The sequence below is a fragment of the Halichoeres trimaculatus genome, unplaced genomic scaffold, assembly GCF_033239565.1.
Source record: "Halichoeres trimaculatus isolate MK-OKI-2021-1 unplaced genomic scaffold, fHalTri1.1 fHalTri1_scaffold_16, whole genome shotgun sequence".
Taxonomy (NCBI): Eukaryota; Metazoa; Chordata; class Actinopteri; order Labriformes; family Labridae; genus Halichoeres; species Halichoeres trimaculatus.
The window spans coordinates 3208920-3226959 of record NW_027437194.1 but is presented as its reverse complement, the minus strand read 5'-3'; the positions used below and the strand labels follow the sequence as shown (position 1 = coordinate 3226959).

Below are 18040 nucleotides of genomic sequence, written 5' to 3'. Positions count from 1 at the left end.
GCATCTCCCACTAAGTCATCACTCTTAACAATTTCTGCCCGAAAACAGTTTTTTTTAGTTTATGTTTGAAAAGAAAGCTATTATTAGCATTTAAAGCGATTAACAACTATTTATTTTAGCATTTTCTGATTATAAAATCACCTTCAAGCAATTTCTGCAATTAAAAAATTAAAATTCTTACCATTTTTCTTCTAGAAAGAAGAAATTTTTAGCATTGACTGCTATTTTCTTAAAAAGCTATTTTTTTTTAGCATTTTCTGCTCACTGATGTGTTTCACCATTGTCTGCTTAAAATATCCCCTTTAAGTAGTTTGTTCTATAAAAAATAGGCCATTTTTAGCATTTACTGCTATTAAAAAGAAGGGGGGAGGGGGTTGTCTGATTGTTTTTTTTTTTAGCATTTTCTGCTCACTGTTATGTCTTTTTTTTTTTTTTGCTAGAAATAGCTATTTTTTTTTATATTTTTCGCTTTAACAGCGTTTTTTTATAAGCATTTGCTAAAGTTAAATTTTTTAAAGCATTTTCGACTAAAAAAATTAGCCTCCGTAGCAATTTGTGCTTTTTTCCAACATTGACTGCTATTTTTTAAAAGAGCTGTTTTTTAGCATTTTCTGCTAACTAATGTGTTTCAGCATGTTCTGCTTTAAGTATCTTTACAGTTTCTGCTGTAAGACAAAAACACACATTTTTGAGCATTTGTGCGAAGAAAAGGGCATTTTTAGCATTTACTGCTATACAAAAAAGGTGTTTTTTGTTTGATTTTAGTAGCATTTTCTGCAACTGTTATTTTTAATTTTTCTGCTAGAAGCAGCTACTTTTTAAATCTTTTGCTTTTAACTGATGTTTTTCTATGAGCATTTGCTTAAGTGACATTTTTTAGCATTTATGTCTAAATAACATAGCCTTCTTAGCAATTTGTGTGATAAAAACAGTTAATTTTTAGTATTTCCTGTTTGATAAAGAAGGTTTTTGTAGCATTTTATGCTTACTGTTATGTTTCAGTGTTTACACCTGGAAACAGCTACATTTTAGTATTTCATATTTTAAAAACAAGAGTATTTTAAGCATTCAGGGCTATTTAAAAAAATGCTAGTGTTAGCATTTTCTGCTGAAAACATCTTATATTCATATATCATATTCAAGCAATTTCTGCTAGCAAAAAATAGCTATACTTTGCATTTCTTTGAAAAAAAAAGAGGATATTTTTCCCCTTTAGTGCTGTTTAAAACAGCTTATCTATTACCATTTTCTGCTAACTGTTATGTTTCTGCACTTTCTGCTGGAAACAGCTACTTTTTTGGTAATTTCTGCCATTAATGGCTGTAATTTATAGCATTCGGGGGTTTTCTTTAGCTTTATCCCCTAAAAACATCACCTTTGAGCAATTCTTGCTATGAGGAAACAGTTACTTATTACTATTTTATGTTCAAAATAGAAGCTATTTTTAGTATTTAGGGCTTTGAAAAAAAACATCTATTTTCAACATTTCCTCTATCTATATAAAAGCCATTCTTAACATTTCTGCTCAGCATTTTCTGAAAAAACATTAACGTGCTAGCATATTTTGCTAAAAAATTGCCTCTTTTCAGCTGCAACTTTGAGCATTTTCAGCTAAAAACAGCTACTTGTTAGCAGAAAATGCTTAAAAGAGCTAATTGTTAGCATACTAGCTGAAAGTACACGTGCAGATTTTCCTCCTGTCACTGTCCTCCATCGTTTTTATGTCCGTTCCTGTCATCATGGACATACCTTCCCCCATCACCTCACCCTCCCTCCCCCCTTTATTTCTCCCTCCACTTATAGAAGTTTCCAAGTTATATTGCTAGCAAGGGGAATAAAGGTAGGGACACACACTCGGAGAACACAATTTATTTTGTTTGGGAGAAACATCAAATGAAATGACCCTCCCATTAAAAAGGCCACCGAGGGGACAAGAAAGGGATATTGCTTTTTCACTTATGACGTTAATCTTTTATTTCATCCTGAGCTTCTTCCGTCATACAGGAGACGAGATATTGTGTCTGTGTGTGGGAAAGGGAACTACATGTAAGACATTACAAGTCGCGTTCCTGCTGTTTTCTTTAATTACCTGAAACAGTGATTATTCTCTGGCTGTGAAATGTCTCGCCGAGCAGCAAAAAGCAGTCGGGAAGTGTAAATGTGTCTTAGTTGTGTGTTTGCGTGGGTGGGTGTTGTTTATGTCTGAGTGTGTGCGTGCAGGATAAAAGTAAATGTTGACTGTAGGCATGTGTGACTGGCTGGAGGAGGAGAGAAGAAGGACAGAGCAGGGACAACACGCAGCTCCAAAGCAGCGGCAGCAGAGCCCGTCCTGTTCAGACCTCCACGGTCAGAGCAGCAAGAGTTAAATGAGAAACGTGTCTTAAAAAGCAGGTAATAAATACAGAAGATGAAGAGCACCGAAGGGACAAAATATCAGGGACAGCTGCTGTTTTTTTCTGGCAGTGCAGTGATAAGGTGAATTCAGGTAAAAGCTATTATGTTTTATGGATGCCTGTTATTAAATCTGAACCAATATCACTCAGGGAGATGTAGATGAAGAGATGCAGACGAGCAGGGAAATGATTTTTAAGCTTTAGGAAAACATCATAACAGCTATCGTTTGGTTATTTTCTGTATTGATTATTTCTACAATAAAATACTTCATCAATTTATCATTTCATTTCAAAAGCCTGAGCTAAACAACTCACTGCAGCCATGCTAACACCACTTATAAAGTAGATCTGCTATGTTGTGCTAGTAGCAGCCAAACGCTTCAAGAAACAAGCCTCAGGTATAAATAAAGATCTGATGAACACATTTATTATCTAAAGTTTTACATCATCCATTCAGAATCCCCACCACAGCTGTATTAGCATTAGGTTGATTCTGGTTTGTTATGCTAGTAGCTGGAGATGTGCCTTTAGCCTCAGCTGGAATAAAAGATTAGAAAAAAGTATTCCTGTCAAATTTTATCATTTCTGTTAACAAAAATAGAAATCATCCGGCACTACAATACCCACAATGCACATAAAAATTAACTCACATTTTTTTGCAGCTAATGTAGTTTCCAATCATAAGCCTGTTGCAATTAAAGACTTGGTAAAAAATAAATAAATTGATTAAAAATAAATAAATGAACAAGCAAAAAATAACTTTTTTTTCTTCCTTTAAATCAGCACTACATTACCCAAAATGCAAGACCACAACCAGTTCAAAGGTCGATTTTGGTGTGTTATGCTAGTAGCACCTAGTGTAGTATCCAATCATAAACCTGTTCCAATTAAAGAATTGGTAAATAATAAATGAATCGAAAAATAAGAATAAATCAATTAATAAAAAAATAAAATAAGCTAAAAAATACGTTTTCTTCCTTTAATTCAGCACTACGATGCAAGACCACAACCAGTTCAAAGGTTGATTCTGGTGTGTTATGCTAGTAGCAGCTAGTGTTGTATCCAATCATAAACCTGTTGCAATTAAACACTTGGTTAATAATAAATAAATAAATAAATAAATAAATAAATAAATAAATAAAAAGGAAAAATAACTTTTTTTTCCTTCTTTTAATTCAGTACTACACTACCCACAATGCATCTCTGCAACCAGTTCAAAGGTCCATTCTGGTGTGTTAAGCCAGTAGCAGCAAATGTAGCTGTGAAACACTACCCTCTGTTTTAAATCATAAGCTGGGAACTACCTTTTTCAGTGTTTTACTTTTTACCCACAATCCTTCACTATCTATAAGCACTACAACTACAGCCCTTTAAAGGTAAGGTCTAGGTGCAAGTAGCAGCTGATGTAGCCTTACACCACCTGCTCCAATAAGTTTTACAATAGACCACCCATGGTAGAGCTTTTCAACCAACATTTTAAAGGAAGGTTCTGATTTGTTTTGCTAGCGCTAGCTTGTGTTGCTTTGAGCTACTAGCCTCATAAAACAACTCAACCATCATCTATTTAGAAGTTGATATTGTGCAATTTGCTGGTAGCTGCTGATGTAGCATCGCTCCTTGCCTTTGTTAGATAGATTCAGATCCGCCTACCATTGTTTGTTTAAAGGTAACTTCTAGTAAACTATGCTAGTAGTGGCTAATAGCCCTTCAGAGCTAGTTTAAGCTTGGATTTAAAGATCTGGTACTGTTGTTTCTTATGTTTTGTTCTTTAATGCAGTGATTTACAAATTGGGGTCCCATGAACCATAGCTTGGGGGTCTGTGGAGTAATTTATAAACAATCGTATAAATGTGTTTTATCATTGAAAAATCATATCAACAAACTAGGGAAACATACTCATACAAAAACACCTCACAGACATTTTCTCAAAGTTTACAACATGAATTGCTTGGAAACTATAAATTTAGTTTTATTCTATCCTTGCAAAGTGCTACATAGCACATTTTTACACAATACTGTTATTATGCTAATTAATGCTACAATAATGAAAGGGTGTTTGGAAAACATTCTCACCTGAAAGGGGTCAACGTCCTGCTTTAATAAATCCAAGGCTGCACGCTCACACTGTAACAAAGCTCCTCCTGTTTATGCTAGCAGCAGCTAACAAAGCTACTGAGGAATACCTGCTCTGTGTGATGTTGGCTGGTTTAAGGGACTGTTCTCAACTCAATGAGGTGTCAGCAATCCACTTTAAGGATTTCATTCACCAAGTTTGAGCTGTTTTTTTATTTTCATATAAGTGTCAAACACTGATGGAGGTGAAGACTGTAGCAGCCATCCAAAACAAAGGGAGGCTGCAGGTGAGAAGGTTGGCTTTATCACCTCCTGGTCCCACCCACCAGGAAGTGGATCCATGTGGGTGTGGCTTTAATTTTCCTTCTTCAGGTAGAGTGAGGGGAGGGATAAGCTTCAGTTACACTGCGCTGAAAATTTGTCTGTTTCAAGTTTGACTTTTGACAGCTTCAGATTTAAGATGATATTTGATATGATATGATATATGATCTATTGAAAGATTTAACGTGACGTCTTTTCAGTATCTTAAAAAACAGACTAATACATATCTAGTCCTTCATTCCCTCTGCTATTAAGCTCCTGAATACAGACTGCACCCACTTTAAATGACTATTTCTAGAGGATATTATTTATTTTTTGTCTTATCTGCTTTCTCGCTGTTTTTAAAGTTTTTATGTTTGTTTTTTATCTTTATCTCACCTTGTTTTTATCTTGCTCTAGGATTTGCATATGTAGACTACTTATAATCTCTGACATCTCTATCTGTCTCATGCCTGCTTAAATACGTTTCCTTTTTTCAAACTTTTACTTTGACTTTCTTTCACAAACAAGATTTCAATATTGCAAAATTAAATGTTTCAGGGGCTTTTTCAGCTGCTCTAAAAGCCCTTGGCACACCAGACGCGTATTTTTCACATGAACACACATCTGACCAATCAAAACCCCTGTTGTTGACATGTCACATTGTTTGTGTTTGTGCCCCAACACCCATTTTTTTACGTCAAAAAGCATAAAAACTACAAAGACAACAATTGCAAAGACATTGTTTGGAGAAGAATAGCTGCAGAGATTGAATATGACGACTCCAAATTTTTCGCAATTGCGTGCCGTTTATTTACGTCGCTGTTAGTGTGCAAAAGTTTTTGGCATTCGACAGAAAAATATTTGTAAAACCTTTTCACTTTTTTGTTACAAACATAGTTAAATAGTTGTTTAGTGCTGATTTGTGTTGTTTGTTACCTTACTGCTAGCTAAAACAAAGGGCTAACTAGCTAGCATAATTAGCTGACACTGGCAGGCGCCATTGTATCCCTAATGTTTTTGCATGTACAGTAATATTCTTCCTGTAAACAGATGTGTTGCAATCTGCTACTTCATGTAAAACAGCACGATGTTGATCTGTTTTGATATGTTAGCTAGTTTTACACTTTTTTTTCAGATTTGAGGAAAGTATGACCTCCAGAGGTGCAATGAGAATCAGGGCACAGAGAGTGTCTGACTTATTTCCAGAAAGTTTTGAATCAATAAGAATCAGAATCCCCACAGATATGCTCACGGTAAAATATGCAAGAGGATTTCTGTTGAGTTCAAGTTTTTTTTTTTTGGGAAAAGTTCTTGGAGACTCAGTTTAAGATTCTACATGTTACAGTCCACAGTCTCGCTCACAACCTTCACTGTGAGTCTGAGAGTCTCCTTCAGAAATCATCTCTGGTTCTTTTCTCTCGTATTTCCATGGGACTTGTTTCTGCCTGAGTATTTGAGATGGATTCTGTTGCACTGAAATGTTTGGAGAGCTTTGAAGGCAGTTGGAAAGTCAAGAGACTTGGGCTCTGAATGTTTGTCTGTTTTCCCAAAACTCTACTCTAGATCTGTTTGAGTAGAATTCAGAATAAATGATAATAATCCAAAGACCCAGCTTTAAACTCTCACTCAGGTTAAGTCCATCTTTTGCTGCACGTGGTCTCAGCCGTTGGTGAGACGCGGCGGTTCGTTAAGTTTACCTCAGGCTGTCTAAGCCCCTGCAGTCAATCCCTCTTAGTATCACCTCGGCGAGGGATAATTCTCACTTATAACTACCCTCCTGTTCCGCCAACACATCTAAACACGCTCTGATCACTTTCAACTCAGCCTTAATGGGGAAGCCAGCCATGCCATTACATCACTGCGTCCTCCCCCTCCTCCTGGACACTCGTTTCTCTCCCTTCGTTAATTCTGCACCGTCCAAACCTGCTCCTGCTGCGCCCAAATCCACCTCAGAGCGGGTATTATTAGAACGCCGGCCACCTGGGCTGGCTTTTACCCCGGGGGGAGAGCATCGGGGATGGCCCGCTGCTGGATGGAGATGGCCCTTCCGCGATGCCCCGCTGCTGCGCGGGGCAGGCCGGCCGGGGCTCTGGCAGCCGAGCGGGGTGGCTGAAGCATGGCCGTAGGCCCAGTCTGGGAAGCACAGATCTACGCTACCAGCTGCCATCTTCCTCCCATTCCTGCATGCTCCCCTTCCGCTGCTGCGTGGCTTCTCTCTTCTCATGTCTATTTTTAGAGCTGGCTGAATTCTACCTTCTAAAACGGGTGAATGTGTGAAAGAAAAAGGTGTGTTATGGGTGTTTTTTGTTTTTTTATTTAATTATTTTGACTTTCATTGGCTTCACTCTTGCACATGTTGGGTGCACTGTACATTCCTGCATGAATCCCATTTGCATACGCCCGCTCTGTGTTCGCAGCCCTGAGGGAGATTTGCTGATTGAAGGTTTTGGTTCAAAAACCAAAACGCGAAAAAAAGCAAACACCGGGCGCGGTGAGACCTTTTTTTTGAGTGCAGCATTTTTTAGAGAGTGTGTATCACCGTGGAGCTGTGATTTCATCTTTCTGCTTATCTAAGCTCGGATCTTCCTTACCTCTCCCTCATCATTAGCTCCCCCCTCCCTCTGCAACACGCCGCCGCCGCCTCGCCCTCCCTCGCAAACCTCCTTACTCCATCATCCTCAACTGCAAGCGAACGCTCTATAGTAGCTATCATAGGGAGGAAACTACAAAGAAACTAGTGAAGCTCCCAACACGGCGCGAGTGACAGTAGCATCTTTGTCAAAGTGCTGGAAGCCCGTCATCTCGATGGAAGCCAACATGCTGGCCTGTTTGGCTGAGGAGAAAGGATGCTGCATTCCCAGAAAACAAGAGAGATAAATAGAGTGGAAAAAATGCATCCCAGTGGAGATGGAGGCACCGAAAAACTACAGTACAGCAATGCAAGCAGGGAAAAGCTACAGTACATCAAAACCTCCCAAAAAGTGAATCCTCTCACAGTTTTTGAGAAGGCGCTCATAAGGTGGGAGAAACAGGGGGAAATTATTTGCATCTTCCGCAGTACGTCTCAAGTCTTATTAAGGATGAGCAGCTCTGCGCACAGGGTGATGCAGGATCTTTTTTTCTCTTTCCCTCTGCCCTGACTTTCCCTCGACTTGTGGGATTGCTGAATGAGTGAATGTAAATGTACACCAATTAGATAAGAAACTGGCTTTCCTGTAAAGCTGCCAAATCCGGAGGGGCAAAAGGAAGAGGGGAAAAAGTGGCTCCTGCCTGAAAAGAAATGATCTGTATACCAATAACCCACAGCTAATCCTGAGTCTGTTGGTGAGAAGAAAGAAAGAGGAGAAGTTATGAGCTAGATTCTGAGAGGAGTGTGCTGAAAGCAGGGGCAGCATCAAGGGTGGGCCTAAGGGTCCCAAGCCCACTTCAAACTTAAAAAAAAAAAAAAAAAAAAAAAAAAAAAAAACATTTTTACTTTATTTGTTTTTATTTTAGATTTGGTTTTAAAGAGGAATAATACATTTTTTTGTCATTTTGTTAATGTTAGATGCTAGGGCTTGGTCAATATGCGATTCTTACTATGCGATTCTGACGATTTGATTCTTACGATTCTTTAATATTTAAGGTTTTTGTAAGTTTTAGTTTACGTTTCAATACCCGACCATGTAAAAAAGTTAAATGATGATGATGATATCTACAGACAATATCAGGAGACATATTTTCCCATAAAATGCACATCACGTAGTCAGAGAGAAACATTTCGCCCTCTGCTGGAGAAAATTGGTATTTTTTTACCAATCCAGTTTATAAACAAAGACTGAAATAAAGAATTTTAATTTTTAAAAATTGATTTTTTTTTACAAAGAATCCTGATTTTGATGTTCTCAAACAAAAAATCCTGATACAGTGATTTCAGATTTTTTTTCTCCCATCCCTATGAGATGCCCTGTTTTTATAAACTGAGCCAAGTTTGGCAACTTTTAGCGTGTTGGTAAAAAAGTTATGTTATCAATTAGCCTCATGTTATATGGGGATAAATATGGGGATCATATTTTTTTTCTCCCGATTCGATTCGTTTACTAATTTTTCAGGCGCCAATTTGAATTAAATTGCGATTCTTTGATATTGAATTTTGAGATTTTCAGTTTGCTTTTAAGCTTGCTTTTTAAAATAAAATAGTTGAATGATGACGATGATGTCTTCGGACAACATCAGAAGCCTTATTTTCCCAAAAATGGACATCACATGTGAGTCAGTTTTTGGTTCTCAACTTTTCCAAACCCAGCTTATAAACAAAGACTAAAATAAACTTAATAAAAATTAAAAAAAAGATTTTTGAACAAAAGAATCACAATTTTTAATTGTTATAACAGTAGGACTAGAAATGATTTTGGGAAAGACTTGATTTTTGTCTTTCATTTAACTGTGGTTAATTCTTGGAATGCACGATATACCGGTATCATTATTGGTATCGGCCAATATTCACTCATTAGCTGCCAGCCATTTTCAGAGCATCTTGAATTATCTTTCAAGACCCAAATAATCTTGTTTTCTCTGGCTATGTAAACACCAAACTACCTAAGAAGAGTGGACTCTCGTCTTTTATGTCTCATTTCTATTTTTTGATTTAAAAAACAGACAAAATGTACTTTTTTTGATCACGTTCATCTCGGGCACTCCATCCTTTGATCCTCTGCATGGTCGGCTTTTCCCCCGATTGTGCCGCTCTTTCTCTCTGAACTACCTCAACACATCATCTCAGATTGTTTTGGGGGTTTTTTCCCCCTTTTTTTAACCAATATTGATATTGGTAAATTTCTGTTATTGGCCATAATAGCATAATTAATGTCGGATAGCATTATTGGCCATAATTTACATATCGTTGCATCCCCTGTTGCTGCTCATACAGCCTATAACTCATGGAAAGTTGATGCGCTGCAGCCCATCGGTGTGTTAGAGCGCTACTTTTTGGCCAATACCACGAGAGCCATTGCTTTCTTATGCCATACAATTTTATCAAATATTAAAGGATGAAAAAACAACCAAATCTGCTTTACAATATACATAGTATCAGTAATGAGTGATTCGCTCAGTTTATTATTGTTAGATGCAAGAGCTGGGACAATATGCGATGTTTCGATTCAATTTTTACGATTCGATTCCTACGATTCTTTAATATTTAAGGTTTTTGTAATGAGTGATTCTATAATCAGGATTACATTTTAAGTCCATGGGGTAAACTTATCAATTTTACTAAATATTAATTTGAAGCAATGACCAATTTTTACAGTAAACCGTTTGGGTGATATTTCACTTTCATTTGATACAGAAAGTTAACAGGTCCATCATTTATTTAGCTAAAAATGCAAATCATGTGTTGGAATTTGGAGTTTTTGTGCTGTCTGATTTCTCAAATGTCAAGTTTGCTCTTCAAAATTAACACTAGAAAACATGTTTGTGTTTATTTTCAGCATTTTGTGTTCAAAATAATTGTTAAAATGGATATATGATTCACTTTGAGTGTGTCTGAGAGATCTGTATCAACTGTGTCACCCATTGAAAAAAAACCTATAAATCAGCAATGGTTTGCTCAGAAGTCACATGACCCAAATCAGCTGAGGTCCCATCCTTTTTGGTGTGAACCTTAAAGAAAGTGTGTCATGTTTCAGCTCCTCCTCATCAATATTTCATCAGAATGATTGTCTGTACATGGGGCGCATTAACTGTTCATCAACTGTGTTACCAACATTTTCTGCTCTCCTTACTATAGATGTTATAAAGACCAAACTGTGAAGAAAAGGAGCAGAAATATGAGCTGATGGAGGTCAGGTGGTGGCATGTTCAAGCCCTGAGTTAGCACAAGGGACAAAACATGGGGGAAATGTCGACTGTGTTAGCGTCACTAAATGTAGAGTTGGCAAGACGAGTTTCTCCTTTTTTAGGATTTTTGAGTCATAACTCTTTTGAATTTTGTCTAAACTGTGAAATAAATGATGAATGAATGATTTCAGGTATACTTTGCAGTCACTGGAATAAGAAGCCAAAAAGGGACGTTTATTTTTTCACTTTTATTTATACTTGAAATGTACTCCTAATTAAAGAATCACTCTAATATATCTTTATTTACATATTAAAGGTCGCTAAATACCTTTTGTAATTTAAGGCCCACCCAAAGTTGGTTTGGGCCACCCAAAATTGAAATCCTGGATTCCGTCCCTGGTTGAAACCTGTAGTTTTCTCAAAGTTTGATTAAAACACACCAAATAGCAACCGGTAAGGCCTGAAACTGATTAAATAATGACATTAAACCGTCCCTGGTTCGTCATTATGTAGGAATTCGGCTGTGTCATGCCTTATTCCTTGAGTAAACTTTCATCTCACTCTCTAAATCCCCAGATCTAGCACACCAAGGGGGGCCTCGTCAAATCCCCACAGCGGCAGATGACCTGAGAAGAACCGCAACTTTCCTCTAAAAAGACCCGGTCCGATCGAGAAGTGCTGACTAAGATCAGACTCCTTCCTGTCCCGCCCTCGCTAAACCTCTCTTTCTTCCTTTCTCCTTCTGCACTCTGGATCCTTCGGATGGAGCGACTCTTGCCAACCCTTGTAAGGAAGCCCATTAAGAAGCCCATCAATATTTCATCATTGCTCACTCAGAAACATAGTTATAGAAGTTTCCAGGCCGGGGCCATTAGGGGGCAGACGTCAATACGTTATGGCAGCGAGCATCTCCCCTCCCCGCCCCTCCACCTTTAGCTGCGTCTGTCTTCCATCTCAGGAGAAGACACCAGAGAGGCTTTCTCAAGACGACGGCGGTTTCCGCTACCTCTACATTAAACAAATCATTAACCATTAGGTACCCGAGGAGCACCGTATCCTTTCCTGCTCCTGTCAAATGACCCCACGCGCTGTTAAGTGAGAGGAAGCAGGGATAACAAATCTGCAGTCACACAAACTCATTAACAGCAGGACATGCTGCAGACAGGCTTGAGCGCTCTCTCTGCAAACACTTTGTGGGAGATTTTGACTCATGGCTGTTGAGACAGGTCTGACACCTCCAGCGCCGGCCAAACTAAGCGAGCGGACACTTGATCATCAAGAGGACGAACTTGCTGTCTCACAGTGAGTCAAATCTTATGAGTCAAACATAAAAACTTTCCACAGAGGAGGCGAGGAGGAAGCTTAATTGCTCTCCTCATAGGATTACAATGATTTTATAACCCTTGTTTCAAATTATTACACTTACATTAGCCGGGATGGGAACAAGCCTGCAGGCCAAAGCGTTGTTAAATATTGCTGTGGAAGACATTTTAACGAGCTTTCCCCCCCTCAGCTCACCCTTCAGTGTCCTTGGAAGTAAAAAGGTCCCGCTATATGCATTTTACCAGAGGAAATCAAACCAGATCCCAGGCTGCCAAGTCCATACTAATGTAAACAACACCTCCAGAGCTCTCCGAGGGAGGTCGAGCTCTGCCAAGTCATCGCACTTATGTCATCCCTTTTAGATCCCTATAGCTTTAGAAGTGTGAATCCGGCTCTGACTTTAATTTGACCGGCTTTCTTAATATTTTTATTGTGTATTTTTTATCCTGTTAGCCCATTTTCAGCTCAGTGACAACATGTTACGCTTATCTTTTTGTTTCAAGCTAAATGTAGAGTGTAGATGTAGCATATTTTGACAATGTAAGTGCAAAATTTAAAAAGATATCTGGATAAATAAATAAAAAATAAACAAAAAACACCAGCAGCTGCAATCACTCTAATCTGTGATCTGCTGGGCGGTCTGAATGTAGTAGTTTGAGCTCGATTAACGCTGTCTCCACCCTTAAAAACAGGAGTTAACGCATAAAATATTTTTTACATACTTCAAAAAAGGTTCAGCTGCTTCAAAAACATAAATATAAATGAATTAATACGACTTTTAACGTTTTTTAACGACCGGAAATGAAGCTAGTCTCTGTGATGAGCTGCATTCGAGGTCGATTGCTTCTGTCTGCACCCCGGCAAACGTACTTCCTGCTTGAAAAAAAAACGTATAAACGCTTTTTGAGCTCTAAAATGGTTTTAAATGATATTTAGTTGATGATTTTACACTCATTAGTGTTTTTTAATCGTCTAATTTGGTAGAAATCCAGTTTTTGTGTCGAGTACAACGGGCTGCACGCGACAGTGACAATCACCAAAAGGCGGCAAAATCTGTCGAAGCTTAACTCGTTGATAAATCAACGTTCTGTGTTTACTTCCGGGTTCAAGACTCTAAATACGTATCTTTTTTCGACTCTAAAGTAAAATTTAATATTTCTGTCGCTGGAGATGCATTTTTGAGACGTTTTTAGCGTTTTTCTGACCCACTGTTCGAGCCGTGTACTCACCAGAGTGCAGAACCTCTCGGGTGGATTCCCACACGTTATCCCAGGCGGATCCACTTTGATCCGCATGTAGTCTTTCATGGACCCAGGTTTGGGCTGGCACGCGTAATGCTCCCACACCGAGCCCTCATCCGTGCTCACCAGGGACTTGCACAGCTCGTACTGGCCCACCGTGGAGGCCAAGCAGCGCAGCAGCAGCAGCAACACGGCCTGGAGGAGCATGGCAGGCTGGTGGAGGAGGAGGAGGGGGGTGGTGGGGTGTTTGGAGCGGGGTCCGGCACAGGGTGAGGGGGGCCACGGGGCTCAGCGGAGAGGTGAGGCGCATGGAGCGGTGATCATGAGGAAACGGTGGACATCCTTACCACCATGCTGCTGAATTTCACGCAAACTGTTCTCCTCCAGGTTTTCTGGATGTTAGGAGGACACGAACTTTTCTCTCTCAGGGTCTCTTCGCGGATATCGACAGCTCCCAGAGCGCCCAGAGAGCTACACCTTCTAGATTGGACGGCTGACTTCCTGAGGAGGATGATCGGTGGCTGATGGAGAGGCGTGTTATGTTACAGAGATGAGTCTCCACATACACTTTCACCATAGTGTTGCTGGGAGTTGGGTGGGTGGCGTTAGCGCGGATCCATGTCTCAGAGCGAGGTGTCCTGCGGGGAAACAGTGCAGCCGGCCGGGGAGTGTGCAGAAGGAGAAGCTGCTGCGTCCTCAGGTACATCCATTGGACGTCTGGCGCCGGCTGGGCTCCTCTGATTGTCCTGGGGTTGAAATGAGGACAAATGGGAAGTTAGTCTGATGACTTCTGTGGCCTTCATCAACTCACCACATGCTTAATCTTAGTGTAAACGCAGGGATGTGCTGCACCCTGATATTTCTCAGAGCTGAAACGAAATCCACCCAGCGTGCTGTTACTATTTTGCATGAATAAAAGTTTAATGAAAGTCCCTGAAATATACATGTGGATGAGTGGGTTGCGTTCTTGTTTTGTAGGATAATTAACTCTCTAATTATTCGATGGTAATTGGCGGTAATCTGACTTGGAAAGGGGCAAAAACACTCCACTCGTCTTCAGATTTCAGGAGAGCATGTTTGGCACAGAAAGTTGGTCACAGCACGAGTAAGTTTTGCTTAAAAAAAAAACTCTTGTGGGTAAAAAGCAGTTAAAAGCTGCGTGTTGAGAGGGTAACCTTGTGCGTAAAAACACGTGCATGCTGCTGCCGGGTGCGTGCAAGAGTTGTAATCGCTCTTAGAGCTCCCAAACGCTGGAGCTGGATATGGGCTACAGATGTATTTGTTTTCAGTAGGCTGAGTGCACTGCAAGAAATATCAACCAGAGATAAAAAAGAGATAAAGGGATTTGGAAGTGAATCAGAAATGTTGCAGGTTTGCGCGTAAAAGTGAAGAAAATGAGAAAATTCATCCAGAAAAATTGAGATTCCTCTTAAATAAAGTTTCTCCTCTGATGCCAAGTTGAAACCTGTGAAATGCTCAGTTTAACTCCAGCATGCTGTCATCAATTCCGTGATAAACTTTCAGTTTAACAGCCTGCAGTGGCGCTACTCATTCTCAGAGTTATTACCTTAATTCAGCCGTAATTCGATTTTAAACTGAATCCATGAATAAATACATGCGTAAAAACCAGGGTTGACACTTTTTGCAGTGTGCCCTCATTGATCATAATCCGGCAGTCATCCCGCACTAGCAGAAGCCAGCTCCTTTGCTCAGCCTGTCCCACACAACAACCCTGCGGACTTAGTTCAAGCTGTCAAGTGAAGTCGCCAAAGCGATTCCCCGGCTCTGACAGTGTTGTAGGGGTGTGTCAGTTACATCAGTATGCACCCAAAGGCGCAGAAACCCTCCGAATCTGAGCATCTGGGATGATAACAGCTGCGTGCAGTCGTGTTGTTTGCCTGAAAGGGTGTAAATAAATCTCAAAGTCCTCTCACCGCGCTGCTTATCCCGCACGGGTCCGGAGAAATGTGCAGAACTCACAGCAGCTCCTCGGTGCAGACTTCAAAGCGCAAAACAGCAAAAATGCACCGATTGTATCAGATAAAGCACTTACTTCTAACGTGCATCCGAGAGACAGGTCAGCACTTTGTGTGGAGGAGTCCGTGCACGTCCCCCCTTCTGTAGGTACCAAACCCCCCCTCCTCCTCCGATCGTCCACTGTACTCGGTCCTCACTGTACTCCGTGGTGTCCGCCGGCCCGGCTCCGCGCTGATAGTGCTTTTTGTTGCCTTCTTCTGCCGGATACTTTTTGTTTTTTTCAGCGCGGACCGCTGCGCACGCGAGATCCGTGTCCTAGATCTGGAAACGGCTGGGAAAAAAGAGGAGTGAAATCCAGCGTCAAGGAGTATCAAAAGTATAAAATATTGACTTTGAGGAAAGGCTTGTGCCCGCCCTTCTTCCCCTCCTCTCCTCCTCCTCCTCTTCCCACTTTACAAGCTCGGGTTTACCCGGGATGCTCAAGGGCAGAAAGAAAGAGAGAAAAAAAGGCTTTATGGAAAATATCTCCCTCCCTCCTTCTCCTCCTCCTCCTCCTCCCTCCCTCTATCTCTCTCTTTCCCTGCCCCCTTCTCTCTCTCTGTCTCTCTCTCTGTTAATGCCCAGGCTAAATCCTTTTACCATCACTTTCAATCACTATCTGAGCTTTTATCTGCTCCGGCCCTGCTGTCTGAACCAGGGCGGTGCAACTTTCCCTCCACTCCGGCTCCAAAGTCTCCGGCTCCGGTCTGCTCCTTGCCTGCTGAGAGGGAGAGTGGACCCTGGTCTTACTGTGCTCCCAGATCTGAAAAACTCTGACTGTATGAGCCTTTGGCGTCATTTTAGCTCTGTTTATTGAATCATCTTAAAGTCCTTAAAACACTCAAGGTATTAGGTATGCACGATATATTTATATCAATATCTGTATCAGCCGATATTTACTCATTAGCTGACATTTTCAGAGCATCATGAATGATCTTTCAAGACCCAAATAATTGTTTTCTCCAACTATGTAAACACCAAAACTACCTAAAAAGAGTGGACTCGCTTCTTTTTTTGTCTCTCTTCCTGTTTTTGATCCAAAAAACAGACAAAACTTACTTTTTTGATCACGGTCGTCTCAGGTGCTCCATCCTTTGATCCTCTCCATGGTCATCTTTCTCATGATTGCACCGCTCTTTTTCTCTGAACTACCTCGACACATCATCTCAGATATTTTTTTGTTTACCACCAGTATCGATATCTGTAAGTATTGGTCATCGACAATAACAGCAATACTAATATTGGATATCAGTATTGGAAGATGCTGTAGTGGATTCTCCAGCCTGTAGTTTATGACATATTGATACTAATAGAGTGATAACCTCTTTAAAATCCACTACATCAGACTTTCATTGACTGCAAAACTCTTAAAGTTCATAATTTTAAGGTGGACAGGAACTATTTTGTTGTTTCAACTTCAGACACCTTAAAGTGATACTCTGGAATGGAACAAGTTGGGTCCTATCACAAGGTTTAGGGCAGAAATGACCCCTACAGCAGTGTTTTTGTGCAGCAGAAGCCCAGAGCGCTCGCACCAAATACCCCCTCCCTGCTCCTCTGCCGGTTTCCTCTGCACTCAGACGGGGCCATATTTTACTTGACCAAAAACACAAATAAACGCACTCCCACCAAAAAAATCTGATATGGGTCTGCATTCACGCTTTATTTAGAGAATTTTCAGCGCGTTACTTTCACACAAAAACACCGCTAAATAAGGCTCTAGTTCTCATTGTGTTGTAAAACGGCGCTACCTCCGCTGCAGAGCCACAGCTGGCTACGAGGCACTCGCCGCTTAGTGTATCAGTCTGCGCACACGGCGTGCCAGATATAAACAAACGCAGGTAGTCTGCCAGGACGAAGAGACACGATGAGAACTAGAGCCTTATTTAGCGGTGTTTTTGTGTGAAAGTAACGCGCTGAAAATTCTCTGAATAAAGCGTGACTGCAGACCCATATTAGATTTTTTCAGTGGGAGTCCGTTTATATTTGTTTTTGGTCAAGTAAAATATGGCCCCGTCTGAGTGCAGAGGAAACCGGCAGAGGAGCAGGGAGGGGGTGTTTGGTGCGTGCGCTCTGGGCTTCTGCTGCACAAAAACACTGCTGTAGGGGTAATTTCTGCCCTAAACCTTGTGATAGGACCCAACTTGTTCCATCCCGGAGTATCACTTTAAAGATGCTGTGAGGAGGATCTATTTTGTTTGCACTCCCTCGCCCCCTTGTGGCCCGGAGTCTCCACACACTGTCATAAATAACTTTTGGTGGGGTGTGTGTTTCTTTTGGAGTTGAATGGAGATTGGATCAAAACAAATTTTCTTTGTTCAAGACATCTTTTTACTAGTTACAACGTGCCAAGTTAAGGTATTTATCAGTATAGTTATGTAGTGCTACTGTTTGAAATGTGACATCAAGCTAACGTATGTAGTGCTATCGGCAGCCCGGTCTTCTGACATTTCTGACATGACAACAAATAAACACGGTCAGTTTGTATGTAGTTTATTGGGTGGGTGTAGACCAAACAACAACAACAAGGCAGCTAAGGTAGCAGCATCACCGTAAAGCCAGCTTCTTTACCTTTAAAGTCGTAGCGCCACCTTCTGGATCAAAGTCTTGTGCACACTGTCATAAAGATGTGACTTTTAACCAGGCGTGTGTTTGTTTTGGAACAAATTCCTTTGTTCAAGTCAACTTTTTACCAGCTACAACGCTACGAGATAAGGTATTTATTAGTACAGTTAAGTAGCGCTGTTGGTTGACATGTTTTAAGTTTGTACTGTACGTCAGTAGCTGGCTATATGTAGTGCTATCGGCAGCCTGGTGCTACGACGTATCTGTAGGCTTATATGGCAACAAGATAGTGTAGTGCTATCGGCA

General features: G+C 40.5%; 1 protein-coding gene across 3 annotated transcripts in view; it reads right to left on the bottom strand.

Annotated features, from left to right (window-relative positions):
- Positions 1-15555, bottom strand: part of ntng2b (netrin g2b) — a 125350-nt gene extending 109795 nt beyond the window's left edge. The window contains exons 1-2 of one of the 3 annotated variants that reach the window (XM_074690627.1): positions 15207-15555; positions 13142-13899 (exon numbers count right to left, since the gene is read on the bottom strand). In XM_074690627.1, the coding sequence (XP_074546728.1) occupies positions 13142-13360 (219 nt within the window). In that variant the 5' untranslated portion in view covers positions 13361-13899; positions 15207-15555. Of the gene's footprint in view, positions 1-4466; positions 4725-13141; positions 13900-15087; positions 15186-15206 lie in introns of those variants that run through there. The other 2 variants (XM_074690628.1, XM_074690629.1) reach the window with 2 other exon arrangements.
- Positions 15556-18040: the final 2485 nt, after the last annotated feature.